General features: G+C 38.3%; 1 protein-coding gene and 1 pseudogene across 1 annotated transcript in view; one reads left to right on the top strand and one right to left on the bottom strand.

Annotated features, from left to right (window-relative positions):
- Positions 1–945: 945 nt before the first annotated feature.
- Positions 946–1,844, top strand: LOC125081706 (spermine synthase-like; annotated as a pseudogene).
- A 12,691-nt stretch (positions 1,845–14,535) lies between these two features.
- Positions 14,536–20,884, bottom strand: part of SPATA16 (spermatogenesis associated 16) — a 245,971-nt gene continuing 239,622 nt past the window's right edge. The window contains exon 12 of the mRNA XM_047730665.1: positions 14,536–14,866. Coding sequence (XP_047586621.1) covers positions 14,744–14,866 — 123 coding nt within the window. The 3' untranslated portion in view covers positions 14,536–14,743. The remainder of the gene's footprint in view (positions 14,867–20,884) is intronic.

Here is a 20,884-nt window from a genome sequence, read left to right on the forward strand (position 1 = left end):
TCTGAGTCCCGGCCTTTTGGATTTTTAGGAGGCTTTATTACATAGGCACGACTGATGCAAATCATTGGTGGTTGGCAACTGATCCAACCTTTACCATTTACCCCACCACATGGGTCAAGGGGTGGGACTGTGCGTTCTAACCCTCAGATACCAGGGTTGGCTCCAGGGGCCCTCAGGCTCCATCCTTAGTCACTTTGCAAAAGTCACCTCATTAACATAACAAGTGACAATTTTATCTCTCTTTTGGGTCAGTTAAGTACTGTGGGAGGAGGCAAATAAATAAGGAAAATGTTTATTTTAAATGACCAAATATATATTTCCTATAAATCACCTTACTGCAAATGTAAAATGTCGTCAGTATTGGTATCTGACAGTGAGGTAAGAAAGCCTAATGGGAGATAATAGTCCTAGTGATTTGTGGCCCTGTAAATTTCTTAAGTACATTGAGTGTTTTGAGCTAGATCTTTCCTGCTTATGAAAGATAGTTAACAGTGAATGAAATCCCTTGGGAGACCCAGTTCTGGTACACTGGGGAAACACTAGTGTAAGAAACGTTATTTCTTTAGCTGTGTCTGAGAGACTATGGAGGTGCTGCCCCTTCCGAGGTACTCAGCTAATACCCTGAAAGACTTTTGTTTGTTGGGTCTTTTGCTCTCACATACATTTTTTTATCTTTTATTTTTTTTTTCAAATTAAAATTCTTCTGAGAGGCACTCCCTGGGCAGCCTGGCGTGCCCATGGCCCCCTGGTCTCCCGAAGCCGCCTCCCCATAGCAGGGCCTCTCCCTGCTATGACAGCATCGCAGCACTGGCACTCTGGGCCATTGGTGGTGAGACCATTCTAAAAGGGTCTCCAATCCATTTTCCAGGAGTAAGGGAAGACAGAGTTGGAGCACACCTAGCAAATGGTGTGCAAATGATTATTTTAGTGATATGTAGAAACAAAAATGGCAGCTTCGCCAATTTGAGAATTTACCCACATGGATTGGCATTGTTGGACCTGCAGAGTTATGGTGACGATTTGCAAGGCCAGGAAGTTGACAGTCTTTTGAATGCAGTAGAAGAAAGAATGAAAGAACTGGGTAAGGACCATACTAGGGAGGTGTAGAGATTACCACCCGTAGTTTAAGGAGGGACTCGACAGGTATTGGCTCACTACTGATGGTCTCCTGACATCGATGAAGTGGTGTATGATGAAGACTCCCCTTATAAGAACATCAAAATTCTACACTTGAAGCAATTTGGAGATGTTCATCCAGCAGAGGTGATTTGGGTACACATAGGCCATCCCGAGCAGTAGGAAAGACTACGTATGGTGGCTAAGATACACTGACTCCAGGTGGTGGAGGTAGGGGGCATATTATGTGAAATAGTCATACCGAAACCAAAGATGGTCAATATGGTAGAGACTGACCAAATGGTGATTGACGGATGTAAGGAACACCTGTGAAAACCATGTAGCCACCCCTTAGACAATCTTAAGGGAGACTACTCTCAGGTTTTGATAGAAGATTGTATTCTAGTACCAAAGAGGTACACCAAAGAAGGGAGAGTTTGATTATGTGGATTAATGATCTGACAGCCGTTCTGATCTCTGCATCTCCAGAAGATTCCATATGGTAGTTTCTCAGACGGACTCTTGACCTCTCCATGAAAGGACTGAAACAGTATGGGAAATATTTTCCAGAGGGTAACGGTGTCAATCTGACAGAAGCCCTGGCACTCTATGAAGAACAGCTTGGGTGCCTGTATTGTCCTGTGGAATTCTCAAAGGAGATAGTCTGAATTCCTTCATACTGGGAGTTGTGGATATTTTACACTATTTGGAAGAAAGCAAAGCCTTGAAGACCAATATCCCCTAATCATGTGTGCTGCAAACAGACTTCCTGATCTTTGTATGCTGTACATGACATCCAAATGAGTTAGGCGATTCACTGTGAATTCCTTCAAGGTTTCTTTCTTTTTTAAAATTATTATATTCAATGAAGAAAAGGACAAATGGGAAACAAATATTTTGATGAACTAGGGTGTTATTATTATTTTTTTTTGAAGGTCAGCTGAAGGATGATTGGGCTCCACAGTAAAGGCTGTTAAATGCACTGAATCCCTATAAGGTGATTTTTCTTACTTTTTTTTATATGCAGGCTTTTTGTTTTGGTTTTGGTAGACTTCAAATTTGGTTTTTTTGGAGGAAAGAACATCATTGTTTTGTTCTGAAGGGGAGTTCTTGATGCTATTTCTTCCCCAAAGATTGACTTAGATATTAAAATTTGGTGCCTATAGGAGAGATCTAAGAAAAAATGAGTAGCAATGCTTCAATTACAAATATAAATGAGAAAAAAATTAAAATTCCTCAGAGCTGATCAAGAGAAATATTCACATCCCCCAAATATTTATAAATACGGTGTATGAGCTTTTATGCTTGTTGTCTCAACACTTGTCAATTTAAAATGTTTTCTATTCATCATCAATAGTCATATTTTGAAAATGACATCATAGCCTGATTACTGATACATATTTACCAACGCACCCTTTCCCTATTTTTTGTGGAACCCGTTTCCCTTGGGAGTGACCATCCTTTCCACTTTATTGTATTTTTGCCTACGGTGACTCTCATGGCATGTTTTCCACTCTGCAGTGTCACAATCCCTGTCTCTCAGTCAGACTGGCCTTCTTTCCTGCATGACCTTCCTATACATGCCTTCCTGCACGACCTATGTGCTTTCATGATCCATGTGGACCTTCTTACCTCCTGTGCACTGCCGAGCAAGAGCCTAATACTCATAACAATGGCATCTTTGAATTGGGTGCCCTGACACTTCCACATTTGGGGAGCACATTTATTTTGTGGCTATTTTGGTTTTGCATTTCCTGATTTTAATCATTTTTGATTTCTTTCATTCCTAATTTCTAGGGAGGGAGAAGAAGTGTTAAGCCTGCCTTTTACCAGGTGGTCTTGTGATTTTAAGGAATCTCCACACATTAAAATTCCATTTTTATGTAATATCATTTTAATAGAAATGCTCATTTTATGGAAGGAAAATGACAGATAAAAATTTGAATGCTTCTTAGGAGCCTCTTTTACCCTTTTTATTGCATTTTGATGTGGCTTAATTCATTAATAAAGGGGGATGAGTTGGAACTGTAGCGTGTTTTATCTCCTATCATTATTCAACAAAAGAGAATATTTTTTCAATAAAAATTTTAGAGCAAATTTCCAATTTTCTGAAAAATACATTTTTAAAAACAGAATGACCTTGGATTCAATTCAAAACGGGAATTTTACAGCCACTCTTGCAATTCATTTACTTCCATAACAGTGCCAGGGAGGTAAGATCTACTATTATTATTGCCACTTTGCAGATGGGGTGAGTGACATTCACAGAAACAATGTGGGTTGTCCTCGATCACAGCACTGCAACTTCATCTCTAGGAACTAGGTTAAGAATCAATTGTGTTAAATTTTAAATTCAGTTGCTAAACAACCTCCCCCTGGTCTTTCCTTTTCTAGTCTCTAATTTTCTTCTTTTCTATAAGTTTTTTGGAGACATTCACGCTATCCTGGACACTTTATAAAATACTACCTGCCCTAATTTTTGAAGATGATACCTTGCCCATGTCCAACGCTAAATTGAGGATAAAGAAAAGATGTCCTAGGGATGCCTGGTTGGCTCAGTGGGTTGTGTCTGCCTTCAGCTCAGATCATGATCCTGGGGGCCTGGGATTGAGTTCTGCATTGGGCTCTGTGTTCTGCAGGGAGTCTGCTTCTCCCTCTCCCTCTGCCTGCTGGTCCCCCTGTTTGTGCTCTCTTTCTCTCTCTGTCAAATAAATAAATAAAAATCTTAAAAAATAATCCATTCTCATACGATCTGATATGACCAGAGTTGTGCTAGCGGTATGTACGAAGCACTCTGTAAATGCTGAGGAAGTGTGATAGAGTCTACCAGGGGTTGGAGGAGGGAGAAGTAAATGGATGAAGGTTTTAAAGGGTCAGTGACATTTGGGGCTGAGGATTTGAAGGCGGAGTAGAGAGAAGGGAAGGGCACAGGGAAGGCAGAGATGGCCAGGGTGCGGAGCCCATCATTTCCCAGATAGGGGGTGTCCCAGGGCAGGGCTGCTCAAGACCTGGGGCAGGCAATTAGGCAGGACACATGTAGTCCCTCCCTGTGCATTCCAAGTGGCCGAGGCTCATCTGTAGAAATGGGGAGCTGCAGATGGTGTAGTGAGCAGTGCAGGCACTGTGGGATCCTGAGACGGTGCTCTGGTCATGACACGAAAGAGGGATTGGAGTGAGGACAAATTGGAAAGCAGGGCCCATCAGGAATAATGACAGAAAGAAGATAGAAAGGCAGAACGAAGACAGTGACCATGGGAACCAAGGGAGTGGAGTGGACAAATTTGAGATTTTGAAAGAAAATGGAAAAAAAAAACCCCAAAAACCAAAAACCGAAAAACAACAACTCACCCCAAACACCTAGTTGTAAAGTTTAAAGGGGAAGGCATGTTTCCATCTCATAAAAATCTAGAATTCTGGTAAAACACAACATATTTAGTTTAAAGTTGTGATTACTTGGAACATAGTTCATTAAATTCCTCAAATAAGTGTTTTTTCCATGCTAAACATTTTTAGGAAAGGCAAATGACAAGAAATCAAATTGAAAATCAATTTTATCTTTAAGGAGGGAATTCTTACTTTATGTTCTGGGATCATTTTAGATCAGTTCAGTTTCTTACATCTTCCAGGTCACATTCCTGCCCCTTCCTCTCCTACCTTTACACCCGCATTCTTCAGTGGCTCTCCTTCCTTCCTGCCACCATGCCTGTCCTTGGTTACCCTCAGCTATAGCACTGCCTTAGGAGCCCCAAGGAAGAGTCTGGTCTGCTCCACCCCCCCACCCCCCCACCCCCGCTTCTGGCCATATGGCATTAACTCCTTCAGGCCAGGGACTCTTTTCCACTTTTCTAGCTCTCAGAGGGAGGGAGCTAAAATTTAAAGTCTTTACTACGTCACTCCCTTAGTCACTAAAATACGTGATTGACTTAAGGCTCTCAATACACATTTGAGGACTACTATCATTGTTTCCCAGGTTGGGAGACTGAGACCTGGATCATATAATGAGAAAGCTAATGCTTTTTATATTATTTCACATTACTATCTTAATGTCTATTCTATGTCCTGGCATATAGTGGATGCTCTCAGTAGATGTTTAATTAGCGCTTAAACAGAGGTAGATTTTCTCATCAATAGGTAGCCCTCTGTCAAGCTTGCTAGCAGATAGGAATTCCCCTGTCCCTGGAGTATATAAATTGTATTGTGTTTCAGCTTTATTCTGGGTTAAATGCAGCATTGTGTGTTAGTACAGGAATCTTGCTTTAATGCCACTTATGTGTTTATGGGATAATGTGCCTCAGGAGACCAACACTGGTTACAAATGTAACCAGTATGCCCTTGGCTTCTCCTGTGTTAATTATACATGTGTCACATTTACAATAAGATCACAGATCTCATTGTTCTTTGAGTATCTATCTTTCTATTAGGAAGAAATTCAGACTTTTCCTAGATCTTTTTCTCTGAGTATTCCCAGGAGCCCCTTTTGTGCAAGGTGGGTCCCTTCATAGTCACCATCTGTCATGAGCCAAGGCAAATTCTATAGTTCGATGGGTTAGAAAGTCTTTGCTAGGGGAACTTTAAGCAATGTTCAGCAAGATGTGGTGACATGACATGAATGGCAAGAATAGAAAGGTGTGCTGTATGCAGTGCACTGTGCACATTCTAGGGTGAACATTCTAGGAGCAGGACCTGTTTCTCGATCTCTCATCTTATAGGGCAAGTGTAGGAGAGGAAATCTTTTTTCTTCTTCTTCCCTTCTAAGTTCTTTGATTAGTCTAATAATTCAACAGACATAAAACGGATTAACCAGAGAAAAACAAATTTAATTTTATACCTACAGGAGCACCAAAGAAGTGACCAATGCACTTTTATATCTGTTAGACAAAGAAACAATAAATTTGTGAAGAATTGAGGAAACAAAGGGAACCTGGGGTCCATGGTAACTTATCACTAGGATAGAATGGCCAAGTTCCTCGTCAGCTCCTCCTGCTGGTAAGAGGGGAGAGGTCTCAGTTGCAGATGACTTATCCAGGCTAGTGTTGATCAATAGAAATACATATATGTATAGAAACCATATATGCAAGTGTGTTTTAATAACTACAGTTGAAAAAGGAAATAAAAATGTGAAATCCATTTTTTTTTAAGATTTTATTTATTTATTTGACAGAGAGAGATCACAAGCAGGCAGAGAGGCAGTCAGAGAGAGAGGAGGAAGCAGCTCCCTGCTGAGCAGAGAGCCCGATGCGGGGCTCTATCCCAGGACCCTGAGATCATGACCTGAGCTGAAGGCAGCAGCTTAACCCACTGAGCCACCCAGGCATCCCTTTTTTTTTTTTTTTAAGATTTTATTTATTTATTTGACAGAGAGAGATCACAAGCAGGCAGAGAGGCAGTCAGAGAGAGAGGAGGAAGAAATCCATTTTAATAATACATTTTATTTAAATTACTATATCCAAAATATTTCAACATGCAATCAATATAAAAGCTGTTATTGAGATATTTTACATATTTTTTTTTATTACTAAGTCTTTAATGTCAATCAGGTGTGTATTTTAGACTTACAGAATTGCTCAATTTGGACACTAAACTTCTTTTGGAAATACTTTATCTGTATATAGATTTCATAAAATTTACAGTTAGAAAGTAGATTTTTGGGGAGCCTGGGTGGCCCAGTCGTTAAGTGTCTGCCTTTGGCTCAGGTCTTGATCCTAGGGTCCTGGGATCAAGCCCCACATCAGGCTCCCTGCTCAGAGGGAAGCCTGCTTCTCCCTCGCCAACTTCCCTGCTTGTGTTCCCTCTCTCACTGTGTCTCTCTCTGTCAAATAAATAAATAAAATCTTTAAGAAAAAAAAAGGAAAGTAGATTTTCATCTCCAAATTGTTCCAAATAAATACTTTGAAGTTTTCCAATACCTAAATTAAGTACCAATTTTTAAATTCAACTTTAAAAAAATTTAAAAAATAAAGTTTAAATTAAAATTAGTTCTTCGTGCTAGGCACATTTCAGGGCCTTGATAGTCCTAATTGGCTAGTGGGTACAGTATTGTACAGAGAGCAAGCTCCTGGAGTCATTTTTGGGCAATCCCAGGTATGTATAATGTTAATATTATCTGGGAACCAGCAAATCTTAAAAACAGTAATATAATAAAACACAAAGAAATGATATATTAAGTCCCAACTCTGGGTTTGAACCCTAGTTTTACTACTTTCTGTCTATAAGGACGTTATTTCACTTTCTGGACCTCAGATTACTCATCTGTGGAAAGAGATAATATTTCCGGCCCGAGTTTTGTAATGAGGACTAAATGGGACAATGCCTAGCTTACAGTGAGTTGTCAATAAAGGCAAGGTAATACTGTTTCAGAGTTTAAAAATACTTTCATAGTTCATTATTTCATTTGCTCCTTACTGAATCTCATTAAGAATGGAAAAATTTATTATCTCCCTTTATAAAAGATCTAGAATAGGTCTTCAAAATCTAAGCCTATTTTGTTTTCCATATTATGATTACTATCACTGTCAGTTGGCTTGAATCGAGTGGTCCCTATGAGAGGTACTGTTCTTTTTTTTTTTTTTTTTTAGATTTTTATTTTATTTTATTTATTTGACAGACAGAGACCACGAGTAGCCAGAGAGGCAGGCAGAGACAGAGAGGAGGAAGCAGGCTCCCCGCAGAGCAGAGAGCCCAATGCGGGGCTCGATTCCAGGACCCTGGGATCATGACCTGAGCTGAAGGCAGAGGCTTTAACCCACTGAGCCACCGAGGCGCCCCCAACAGGTACTGTTTCTTAGGGATGCACTTTTGATAGCCACAGTACACCAATTTTCCCCTTCTGGTTTTGAGGAAGTAGGGGATGACACAGCTATTCATATCTATAAACCTATTGTACAAGGCTTAGAGAAAAGGCAGACTTGTTATTGATATTAGGGATTCAGACTACCCATTTCTCATGAAATATTTGCCTTTCTACTTCCCTAAACACTTACTTAAAAAGAAAGTTAAGGTCTTGATTATTCATGGCATGTTTGTTTGGCACATTGCCTCAGATTGATAGATCACAATGAAAGAACATAAGCAATAGTTAATTTTCAAGTTTTCATGCCATGTATTAAAGATTGTGTGTCAACAGTGATTTTGAGCTCTAATTATCTCATGTAGTCTGAGTGTTTCTGGTTTGTTTTCATTGAGGCACAAGCAGAATATGCTTACGTTTATAAGTTTTGGGATACTCATTGGGTCTGTTTTCTGATTTTTCTCTTCCTCTGATGACCTGTCAAAAACTGGAGTCTGCCCCTATATGTCATTCCAGTCCATTCTGTCTTGACAATCTGCTGCTTGTCAAGGCTGTCCCATAGTCCTTTGTGTCCCTGTCTGGGAGCCCAGGGCACTGTTGAGTGCATTAGGCAACTTGTGAAATATCTGATTGAATTTTGGTTCCATCATGCCATCTCAATGAATCAAGCCACTGTAAATTAAAGCTTTGTTCTACCAGTGGTCTTCCAACTTTGAATACATTTGATTTAAGGGACTTTGGTCTCTGATCATCTTCTCCTTTATGAGGTGATATTCTGTAAGTGCAGGGAAAGATTGAAACAAAACATTCGGAGAAGACAGGTATGAGGAACACAAGCAAAGGAAATAGGGCTAATTCACATATGGTATCATGTTGTTATTTATAAAGGCAGGTGAAACATTATAATTGGTACCATGTGAAAGTTACTTCGGTGACCTTCCAGACTGTGTGTCTCAGGGATGTGTGGTATAGGTAATTATAAAAAATGTTATGCCATAGGCATTCTGTAAATAAAATGCTTCCACAGGCCTCTGTCTACACAAGAGCAATGATCTATGATGCAAGTATCAAAATATATGTTTTCCTTATAAATAGGCAAAGGAAAGCTGATGTGAATTGGCCTTTCTCTGCAGAATAATATTGAATAATGAGTTTTTTAAGGATTTTTCTTATTATCAAGGAACATATACTTATTGTATAATATTAAGGGAAAGATAATAAAATCACCCATAAGTACTTCTACTAACGATAACCATTTTTAATTTATTTTGTATTTCCTTCCAGTCTTTTATAAGCATGTATTTTATAACCTAGTTATAATTGTGCTGTATGTAGTTTTATATCTTGCTTTTTTCTTTTAACATTGTAAAATTTTTATGTTACTAGGTTAAGCATTGGATAGACTCATAAATCATTTAGTCTATTACTTATATTGGAAAATTTTGGTTGAGTTCATTTTATTTTTCTCTTTAAAATAACCCTGTGATGAACACCTTTGAATTTTTATCTTCTAAATTGTATTTTATTATTCCTTTAGTATAGGTTCCTAAAAGTGGAATTATTGGGCAAAGTTTATAAATATTTTTAGAGCTCATGACACATATTGACAAATTCCTTTCTAGAGGGTTTTTAATTTATCCAATGTTCTGCCCCATCAGAAGCCTATAGTAGTGCTTGAGAAGACAGATATTTTAAACAAATATATTAGCATGTAGATAACCCAAGTACAGATGTTCTCTTCAGAAAAGAGCTATACTTATTTAAATGTAGTTGCCTGTGTACATGCCGTTACTTCAGAGGGGCCCATGATTTAAACATAGAATAGTGTCACCAATTCAGGTTCTGAGTGATTTTTGGCTGTTTTCAAAAATTGCATGATCAGTTCCCAAAGAATGAAGACTTGCTACCCTCAAAGATACACAAAAGTATGAGTTACCAGCAAATAGCCCTTGCTACTGGCTTTTCCTTCTTCGAGGACTCTGCTCCTGCTGGATGCTGCTGTGACCATCAAAGCAATGCCAGAGAAGGGCTAGAAGTGAGAAGGAGAGGGGCAGTGTGGTGTGTGCTGTCCAAAACATCTTCCCCTGGCAGTGTCTAAATATTGGTGCTCACTTGGCTCCATTTGATGCAGAGAACAAGTTTAGACCTGAAAGAGGGGGATGAGCACGGTGTATTCATGACAAGGTGATTTTTCTAAAGGAAACAACCTGGTTTTTCTATGGGACATGTTTTAATGGATTTTACTTGATGAGAGAGAGCAAAACTGAGAGAGAGAGAGAGATACAAGGGGCAGAGAGAAAGCAAAAGAGTTATTTAAATAACTGGGGAAATAACTGGGGAAATCTATGTGAAGAGTGTATCAGTGATTTTTACTATTCTTGTCACTTTTCTATAGGTTTGAAAATTTGGAAATTAGAAAGATGAGAAAAACAAACATCTATAGGGGACAAAAACTAACTTTCTTCTTCTCTTCTATGTTCTTGGCCAAGACACTCCTGTATAAAAAGATTAATGGGAGAAAAATTTAATTACGTATGTATGTACGAATAGGAGCCCCTCAAATATATGAGACTTGAAAAGGTTACCAGAGCAGGCAGCTTTTATGCTTTTTAGACAAATAATAAGTTTTGGGTGCCTGGGTGGCTCAGTTGGTTAAGCGTCTGCCTTTGGCTCAGGTCATGATGTCAGGGTCCTGGAATGGAGTCCCGCATGGGGCTCCCTCCTCAGGGGGAAGTCTGCTTCTCCCTCTCCCAATCCCTCTGCTTGTGTTCCTGCTCTCGCTGTCTCTCTGTCAAATAAATAAATAAAATCTTTAAATGAAAAAAAGAAAAAGAAATGATAAGTTTGTGTAGAATTAACAAGGCAGAGGGGTTTGGGCTTGGGGTAGCAAATAGTAAAGAGTTAACAAGATTTATAAAGCCTTCTTGGCCCTATCTCTGGTGATAAGGTTGTCTTCTATCCTCCTGGTACAAGGAGAGTGCCTGTCACATGAGAGATTTATTTCCTGCTTTCAGGGGGACAGAGGAAGTTCAGAATGTTTTTAAGTTGGTTGTTTCTTATCTTCATTCAAGATAATCAATGTGCCAATGTGGCATACTTTAGGGTGACATATTCTGAATCCCTACTCATCAAACAACACCACAGGCCCTGAAGAATGATCTAGGAATGATTGAAAATGATCAAAGGCCTGGCATCAAGGCAGATGTGGATCAGAACATACGTGATTTTCACGTGATCATGGGCAGTCTCCTTCAGAATTCTTCCTTTGGGTGTGGGACTTGTGTACTTGAACTATTTCTTACAAAAGAATACATAGTGCCAACCTCCCAGTATATTTTATGAACAGAATTTATCATTCTAATAAAGACAAGTTGAGAAGAATCTGTTTAGACATTTTGAAAGGTAAGTTGCCCTCAACACCAGAGATCAGGAGAGTCTTCCAGATGCTTCAGCAAATGTTGGAGGGGCATGGGAAGTAGTAGAAGACAAAGGAAGCTGAGATTGTTGAAGCATTTAGGGCGTGGACTAGCTGTACAATTAATAAGATTTCACTTGGTCTGATTATCAAGTGTATATCGCTTCTCCTTTTTGGCTAATATGTCTTTTTTTGTTATTGTTTCACTACATGTCTTTGTAATGTTACAGAATAAAATCCAATATCTCTTCAAGAAAATGGCAGAGAGAAAGTAGTTATCCTGTTATCACTGAGCTTTAAGTTTTTGCTTCTTTTGGTCCATAAACCTCTGCAAAAATGATATTAAGAAGGGGCGCCTGGGTGGCTCAGTGGGTTAAGCCGCTGCCTTCGGCTCAGGTCATGATCTCAGGGTCCTGGGATCGAGTCCTGCATCGGGCTCTCTGCTCAGCAGGGATCCTGCTTCCCTCTCTCTCTCTCTCTGCCTGCCTCTCCGTCTACTTGTGATCTCTCTCTGTCAAATAAATAAATAAAATCTTTTAAAAAATTTATATTAGGAGATACTAATTTGAACCAAAACTTAAGAGTGGCTACATCATTAATCCCTGTGTCAGGTTGGCTTTGAGCTGACAAGGAAATATTTCCAATACAGTAAAGGAACAATTCTTGGACTTTAATATGCATATAAATCACCCAGGGATTTTTTTTTTTTTTTTTTTTTTGAGAGACTGAGAATGTGTGTGGGGGGTAATGTGGGAGAGGGGCAAGGGAGAGGGAGACAGAGAATCTTAAGCAGGCTCCATGCTCAACACAGAGCTCTGTGGTGGGTCAATCTCATGACCCTTAAGTCATGACCTGAGCCAAAAACCAAGAGTCAGATGCTTAACCTACTGAGCCACTCAGGCACCCCTACCTAGGGATCTTCTTAAAAACATAGATTCAGATTCAGTTGATCTGGGGAGGAGCTTAAAATTCTGCATTTCTCACAAATTTTCAGGCAATGCTGGTACTGCTGGCCCACGGATCACATTCCAAATAGCAAGTAGAGGACAAAACAAGTATTTGTACCTAAGGTAGGCATTACCCTCTTTGGTTCTTGGTTTCTTCAGTTGTAAAATGGAGAAAATGCATATATGAAATTGTGAATTTGAAATGAAATAAACATTCTGAAAGTACATTATAAACTTTGCTTTCTCTACTATTATTATTATTATTTTACTAATACCATATTACTTTACAAATCCTTTAGATTTGTTTTTTATTTACTTTATTACTTTACAAATATTTAAGAGAACTTAAAAACAAAGACGGGATGGAGTGCCTGGATGGCTCAGTCAGTCAAGCATCTGACTCTTGGGTTTGGCTCAGGTTATGATCTCAGTGTTGTGAGCTCAAGCCCCATTTTGTCTCCTCACTGGGAGTGGAACTTGCTTAAAATTCTCTCTCTCTCACTCTCTCTCTCTCTGCCCCTTTCTGCTCTCAAAAAGAAAAAGAAAAAAAAAAAAAAGAAAGGATGGGAGGCCAGGTGCAGTAAATTTATGCTGCATTGTTGCTATGCAAGGCTCTTGAGACTGATGTAGAAACTGAGATCATGAGCTAAATTCATTTCTATGGACAATGCTATTGAACTTATTAAGAATGCTAAAGATTTGTTACCTTGATACCTTATTACAAAGCTATGAAAATTCTCTCTTTCTGAAAAGAAGTTTCTTTTGAAAGTTTTGGATTTCCATTATACATCATCCTTCTTAAGACTGACTAGAACCTTTCTTCTATCCCTAACCAAGCGCCAGCCAAAATAACCTATGGACATTTAGTATTGAATTTGGAAAAAGTGATCAAACACTGAAGCCGTAATCAAGTAATTGCAATTATATTATTTTCAAATATAATCTTCAGGCACTGTGGAAAGAGAGAACTCTAATTTTCAAAAACCAAAGATAAAGCAATTGATCAGCTATTGAATATCAATAGGACTTCCATAAAACAGCTGAGTAAACAAACAGGCAGTGTAAGATTTTATCTCAATTAAGAACCAAAAAACAGTTACAGAACATAGAAATCCTTTTGGAAAATAAAATTTTAACACTAAAGTTAAAATTCAAAGCAAACAAGCTTCATTTCCTAGAGATGTTATGAGATTTTTTTTTTTCTTCAAATAATGGGGAATTCTCACAATGGTGAGAAGTGATAACATCAGAGGTGGTCAGATGGGACTCTGAGCCATTTACTTTAGATTCCCACATTTGGCTGGACTCAAGTTCCCATAGAAAGAAATTATTTTCCAGTACTTACAAAAATAGAATGGAGATGCTATGACAGTGGGAGTTTAAAAACAAAAAGGAGTTTCTTAAACTTCACAGTCTTAAACTGCCTACAACTGTATTAGCAACTAGCTTGAGGGAAGGTGGTAACAGTGATGGATTCTCTGACATGGGGTAAAAAAGGGGACGATTTGATAAAGGTAAGATGGTCCCCTGGAAAACCAAAGTCATTTATTTCAAAATTTAAAAGTATTTATACCTTGCATACTTATGACTACACAATCTGACATACATTTAAGATTATTAATTGATGACTTTACAATCTTATTATATCATGAAAAATTTAGCACTATATATTTTATTCATTTTTCCTTTTCATGTTATTATCAATGTTCTCAGAGATCCTACTCATTCTTTCCCATTATTTAAAAAAAATCTGATTTCCTGTTTATTTTGCTCTGTGTTTGAGTTCTTCCTTCTTACCTATCTTCGCACCCCCTTGGTGGTGTCAGCGGAGGTCTCGAGTGATGGCTTTTGACTCACTACCTTGTCAGGTATGTGCATTTGTGCTGAGTCACACATTTAAGGGGAGGGAATATAAAGGACCCAGAGGAAAGAATAGAGATTTTAATGAGACGACTCAACTGATGATATCTGCCTTACCACATAAGACTTCTCTCCATAGGATTGAGAAAGTATATTATGAGTTTTATAATTTTTATTATTTTTAAGGATTTTTATGTATTTACTTGAGAAATCTGCACATATATTGTTTGTCCATATCTGCACATGACATGTGAGTAATTCTTAATGACGTACATGAATATGCATGAATATGGTAAGCATACTTGATTCGACCTGGTAAATGTTAGTGGATTTTGAAGGAACAAAGCAGGTGAAAGAGGTGGTAATGGTTATTTTATAAGCTGCTGAACGAAGTAAGTCAAATTGGAACAGGAGTCAAATCAAACTTGTTGAGAACATTTATTGCTGCCAGTGGAAATGAAAGATGTATAGAATCCCTTTGTAAAGACGAGCCAAGGGGGGGCGCGCCCTCACTTCTTTGGCTCCGCCTTTGTTACTGGACTGGTCACCCTCAGGGGGGTGGGAGGCCACTGCCCCTTCCTCTGGGACCTCTTCATGGCAGCACCTGCTCCCCAGTGCCTAGCTTTGCTGCACAGTTTGAAGCCGCTTCAGTTTTGTTTTTTGCCTTCGGGCAGTTCTCAGTTTTTTAGTTTTTAAGAAACTGTCCTCTAATTGGTATAGAAAGTCTTCAATTCGACCAACCTAGAAGAAATAAGATTTGTGGTGTTTTTTTTTTTCTTTTTTCAGGTTTTGTGTAATTTGGAAAACGGTGAGGTATTTAAAATGAAAAGGCACACACAGGTCCATGTTGGGACAGAATTAGCAGAGCTGGAAATGATTGAATGTAAAAGCCTCCTTCAGTCTCCGTGTTGGGTTCCCTTATTTTAGGAACGTGAAGCAGACATGCAGGAGTTTGCTTTACCACTCAGTCCTATGTCTTGGGTATTGAAGTGGGAACTGTCATCACCCACTGTCTTTGATGGTCAGTAAAACCAGGGATTTCAAAAAGAAAGAAATGGTGAAAAACGATTCCGTTATCAATGGAAACAAACAAATACACCCCCCTCAAAGCCAGAGTTTCCAGCATTTGTACGCCCCTGGCCAACTTGGGAGAAAAATGTATTACATATTGTCTTAGCAAAGAAATATTTCTCCTTTAAATCAAAACATGATTTTGGGGAAATACATTTTCTTAAAAAATGCCACACCCCAGGGAATAAGATAAAATAATGATATACAAAACAAAATATTTTGTTTAAAAAAAACAAAACAAAAATAAACTATTAGTCTTTCTACCAAAGAAAACTTATAATTATTCAGTGACGGTTGAATATGTTGTACTACTTGTCACTATTTTATCCTACTAAAGAACTGTAGAATAAAACAGTTTACATATATGCTGAGTTGGGCTCTCATGAAAGTCCGTAGATATAATAATTTATACTTAGCTCTGACTCCCAGCACCTGCGTATTGCATTAGCCTAAAGTCACTCACTGAAGAGCCCATTGTCATAAAGTTAGCTCAGAACTAGAGCACTTATTATTCAAGGTACACGAACATATCACCTACTTAAGATAAAAGCACTTAAACTCTAATTTTCCAATTTTGAGTTCTACTTTTAAATCACTTGATTTATCATTCAGGGTAATATCCAAAAGATAATTCAGATTGTCAAAAAGAGAATAATAAATGGTAGCACTCATCTATATGTTATGCTTGGATCTTTTATCACACCAGGTGATGTAATTGTCTGTGGGTTTCCTTAAGAAAATAAGATAATTTATTTATGTGAAAACAATTCTTTTTGAAAACCTAAAATCACTTCAGGTAAATTTCTCCACAAGTACATTGTTATGGTGTCTGATCATTGTGGCAGTCGTCAAAATAATTTGACAGAATATTTTTGGACTGTCATGAAGCCAGTGAATTATTCTATATATTCCATACATTGATACTATCCAACTTATACCAAAATCGTAAGTAAAAAATTAACACAGAGCACAATCAAAACAAACATAATGGATGGCACTTTACCATTACTTCAGTAGTTGAGTTGATGACTCACTCATATTTATGCACTGAAAATGTATCATTTAAATCAACGCTCTTTACAATTGTAATGTTTGCAATTAGTCCAAATACAATTTAAAATTACAATCCTAATGCAACAAAAAAAGCTGCTTTCGATGATAATTGCTTTAAAATATCCATTAGGTGGCTGCTGTCTTTTCTCCTGTTTAAATTGTATTTATTAATAGCAGTGTCGACTAACTCAGTTGCCTTCATTAAAAAAGACAAAGAAGTAACACAGGAGGTCTGGGTGGGACAGAGAGTACTGCTAAATTAAGCTGGAGATCTAGAGTATATGCTACCTACCTGTCTTAGCCTGGCCTGGGTGTTTACCTCTTACCTAGCGTGTTTACATGCTGTCCTTTCAACCCATTCTCCTACTGGTACTGGAATGATCTTTTTAAATGTAAGTTTGGTCACATTATTCCTTGCTGAAAATACCTAAATGGATTCCTAATCCCTTCACATGTCTCACACACCTTTGATCTGGTGGCACTTGCATCTCTAATTCTGTCTCCTATCACTGCATTTGTCTCAGTGTGTAGTACATCTTTCAGTTATCTGAACACAGCAGCGCAGTGTTCTCAGCACCCTTGATCTTCTTAATGATAGGCCATGTGATGGAATACTCCCACTGGAACCCTTAAATTTCCTCTGGATTTCAGGTTCCACATAAGTGCCTCAGGGACATCTTCCTTTATAATCTAGACCAGGTTAGGTCTCTCAGTAACATATATATTCCCACAGCAGCCCATTCATCTCATTGCAAATTGTAATTTTTTTTTTTTTTTTTTTTTTACCTAATTGTTCATAGTGATTTCTTTAATATCTGTCTTCCCATCTGGGTTTTAAGGTCTCTAAGGCAGGAGTGAGGTCCATGTTTTCCACTATTCCCAGAATCTAGGCTATGGTAGACCCTCCCTAATTCTTCTCTCTGATAATAGAGCTGAAGACATTCAGCAACAAAATTGTTTTTCCATATTTCAGTGATACCTAGTATGCAGCACATCAGAAGGCTTTCTTTTCTCTTACAAATTAAATAACCATCACTTTCACGTGCCATCATTCTATCATCATTGTTTAGCTTTGAGAGTCTCCAGGCAAGGTACCAACAAGGTGTGATCCCCGTACTCAAAATGGACTAAGGTACAAAAGGCACCGAGTAAAGAAAGAGTCGGGATTATTGGGTTCTGCTTGTGGCCAGGCTTATAACCCCGACCTGTGACCCCAGAGCAGTCACTTGGCCTCTCTGAGCTTTAGCTTAACTGATTTTGGGTGAAGAAAGGGTTCGCCTGTATAATTTCCAAGGACACACCAAGCCAAAAAATTCCATGACTTGTACTCACATCGCATCTAAGTTAGCCCAATCTGACATGAGTCCTCACATTTTTCAAATCAGAGGTTATTCTCTTAGATTACACCATTAGATGAATGACACACTATGCAGTAAAGTAAGTCAATTTTAGCTTCTATACTTTCTGAAGTGTAGGAGAGCTGCAACATGTTTTTAGTAAAACTGGTTCTTTATTTTCTTTTTTTAAGTCAAGGAAAGAAAAATGCTAGTTGAAGAGAAAATAGATTCATATAACTAAGAAGAACAGATTGCAAACGATAGAAATTTCTATAAAGCCCTTAGGGAAATAAAACACAAAGAAATATGTAAGCATGTAAGGAAGGGAAATGAGCCAGTTTTTGGAGCAGAGGCCTTATTAGACTTTCTTTTCGGTACAGAATCTGCTTGCTTAACTGTATCAGATAGTCTACTTGGTCATTCTGGGTCTAATTTTCCCATTTGTAAAATGGAAAGATGGCATTTTTTTTTAATGTATCTATGTGCCAGTGCTGACTTAGCTTTACAGAGCTATGGACATCAGACCAAATGAGCTTGTGGAGAATTCTGGGAAGTCAGATGATCAAGGGGACTGAAGGTCTCAGTGAGAGGGCAGATGCTCACCTATCATATGGCCATCAGTCATAATTCACATCAAAGAGTAAAGAAATTATTATCAACGAGCTTCTCAGGACCCTTAAATCTTATACACAAAAATCTCTCAGTCAGGATTTCGTGTAGATTCAAGAAGTTCAGAATGAAGTTCAGAGCTATGCAACTCTAAAAGAGAAGACACCCTGAGAAGCAATAGGAGATCTCAAAATTGAAATTTTGACAGTACAAAAACAAATAAATACCAATTGAGTGAGAAATGGGGAGGTAACTAAACAGACCAACTTATATTAGAGGAAAATTTCTAATCAGTTCAGATTTCTAAGGGAGCACATTTGTTCTTTCATGCAAATATTTATCGAACATTTACTATGTGCTTGGCACTGTAATAGGGTGATAAGCAAAAATATCAAGATATTTGTTTATGAGGGACTCATATTCATGCAGGAGAGGCTTAACAAAAAAATGATTGCAATAAAGCATAACTGCCTCTGTAAGAATTATATATGAAAATTCCTATTGGCAAAAATAGGAACAGTGAACTCAGAACAGTGAATTCTACTTGAAGGAACACAGGCATGCATTGGGGAGATAGGAGCTGGCTCTTTGCCAGGACAAGAAGTGCATTGCAGACAGAGGGAAGGGGATTCCATCAGAGCAAGGTTGTGAAAGAACACGGTCTATTTGATAGTGATGAGTTTCTTCTAGCATAGATGTGGGCATCGGGGGGCTGGGAATAGAGATACATACAGCTGGAAATATTGATTGGGGTCAGCTTGTAAGAATGGAAAAATATTTAGCCATGTGGTTAGAAAGTAAATCTGATACCATTATGTGGAGTGGAATGTAGCCAGGGAAACTAGAGGCAGGTGAATCAATTAGGGGACCAGTGTAATAGGATATGGAGAATATTATGAGGACCTGAATCAAGAACTTAAGGGATATTTAGGAAGAAAGCTCTATAGACTTGATGAAAAATTCTGTGTTGGGACAAGAAGGCATGCAAAATTTGGAATGACTGTGAAAGTTCTAACTTGAGATAATGATGATTTTTAGTGAGATAAGAAATACAACTAGATGAACAGTTTTAGGGAAAAGAAGTGAGTTTGATTTGTGACAAATATAGGAAATGGTAAAAAGTTCACATAATCAGAAATTAATTAAAAATAGACCTATAATAATAGCCTAGTACTAGGCTAAAAGTCAGGATGATCAAAACTCCAAATTTTAAAAAAACTAACAACCTACCATTTTGCAGCCTACCATGTGAAAAGCATTCTAGCAGTTAAAAAGTGCTAAGAAAAACAAAAACAATGTTTTCAGTTATTCAGAGTAAAAAGGTGATTAGTACAGAGACAGTACTGGATCAAAGTCAGGTATACCTGTTTGGAATTCCAGCTCCAGCATTTTCTTGTTGTGTGACTTTGTGCAATTTTATTTAACTTTTTAAAACCCAAGTTTCTTTTTCTATCAATTGCTTCACAGGATCCTAGTAAGATTAAATTAATTTGTGTGAAGTATTTGCATAGGTCTGAATCACTATTATTTAACAGTAGCATTAATACTTGAATCTGGAAGTATGTGCTCAGTAAATAGAAAAAAGATAACTAAATGAAAAAAATACAGAAGTGAAGTAAAATAAAAAGATAAACAGCATTAATAGACACTCCGTTTTTGGCCTCAGGGATCCTGGCTCAGTACCTACACTAATTGTAGTTGCCACACATTAAAGTCTTGTGATCAGGTCTCAAAATTCCACTATATACAAGTCAGAATTAGGAGGGGGCAGAGAAAGGAGAGGAGAGAAGAGTTTCTGTTAGCACGTATTAGTAGCAAGTTCAATATAAATCAACAGTATTCTCTGGTTGCCTCCCTGGAAACCAGTCTGCTTGTAGACAGCAATGTGTCTGTCTCATAGAAGCAACTTACATGTTCATTGGTGGATGCATGAATAAAGAAAATGTCACACACACACACACACACACACACGAATATTATTCAGCCAGAAAAAAGAAAGAAATCTTGTCATTTGCAACAGCATGAATGGAACTTGAAGGCGTTATGCTAAGTGAAATAAGTCAGAGAAAGAACCGTGTTCATAGACACAGAGAACAGACTGGTGATTGCCAGAAGTGCAGGGGATGGGGGGAGGTGGGCAAAATAGATGAAGGTAGTCAAAGATGCAAACTTCCAGTTATGAAGTAAATAAGTTGTGGGGATGTAATGTACAGCGTGGTGACTACTGTTAATAATATGGTACTGTATATTCGAAAGTTGATGAGAGATTCAATCTTAGAAGTTCTCATCACCAAAAAAAAACCTTGTAGGGATGCCTGGGTGGCTAAGTCAATTAAATCAAATAAGGAGTAGTTTAGGGAGAGGAAGTTAGAGGCTGCAGTTAGGCAGATGCTGATGCTTCTCAGGATTGGGTGAAGGTGGGGTGTCTGGGTGTCTCAGTCGGTTAAGCATGTGCCTTTAGCTCAGGTCATGATCCCAGGGTCCGGGGATTGAGTCCCGAGGTGAGCTCCTTGCAGGTGGGGAACCTTCTTCTCTCTCTGCTTCCTACTCCCCCTACAGGTGCTTCCCCCCTCTCTCTCTGACTAACAAATGAATAAAATCTTTAAAGCAAAACAAAACAAAAAAAGAAAAAAAACTTGTAACTATGTGTGGTAATGGATGTAATTTTAATTAGACTTACTGTGGTGAT

Source organism: Lutra lutra, chromosome 1, assembly GCF_902655055.1.
Source record: "Lutra lutra chromosome 1, mLutLut1.2, whole genome shotgun sequence".
Lineage (NCBI taxonomy): Eukaryota > Metazoa > Chordata > Mammalia > Carnivora > Mustelidae > Lutra > Lutra lutra.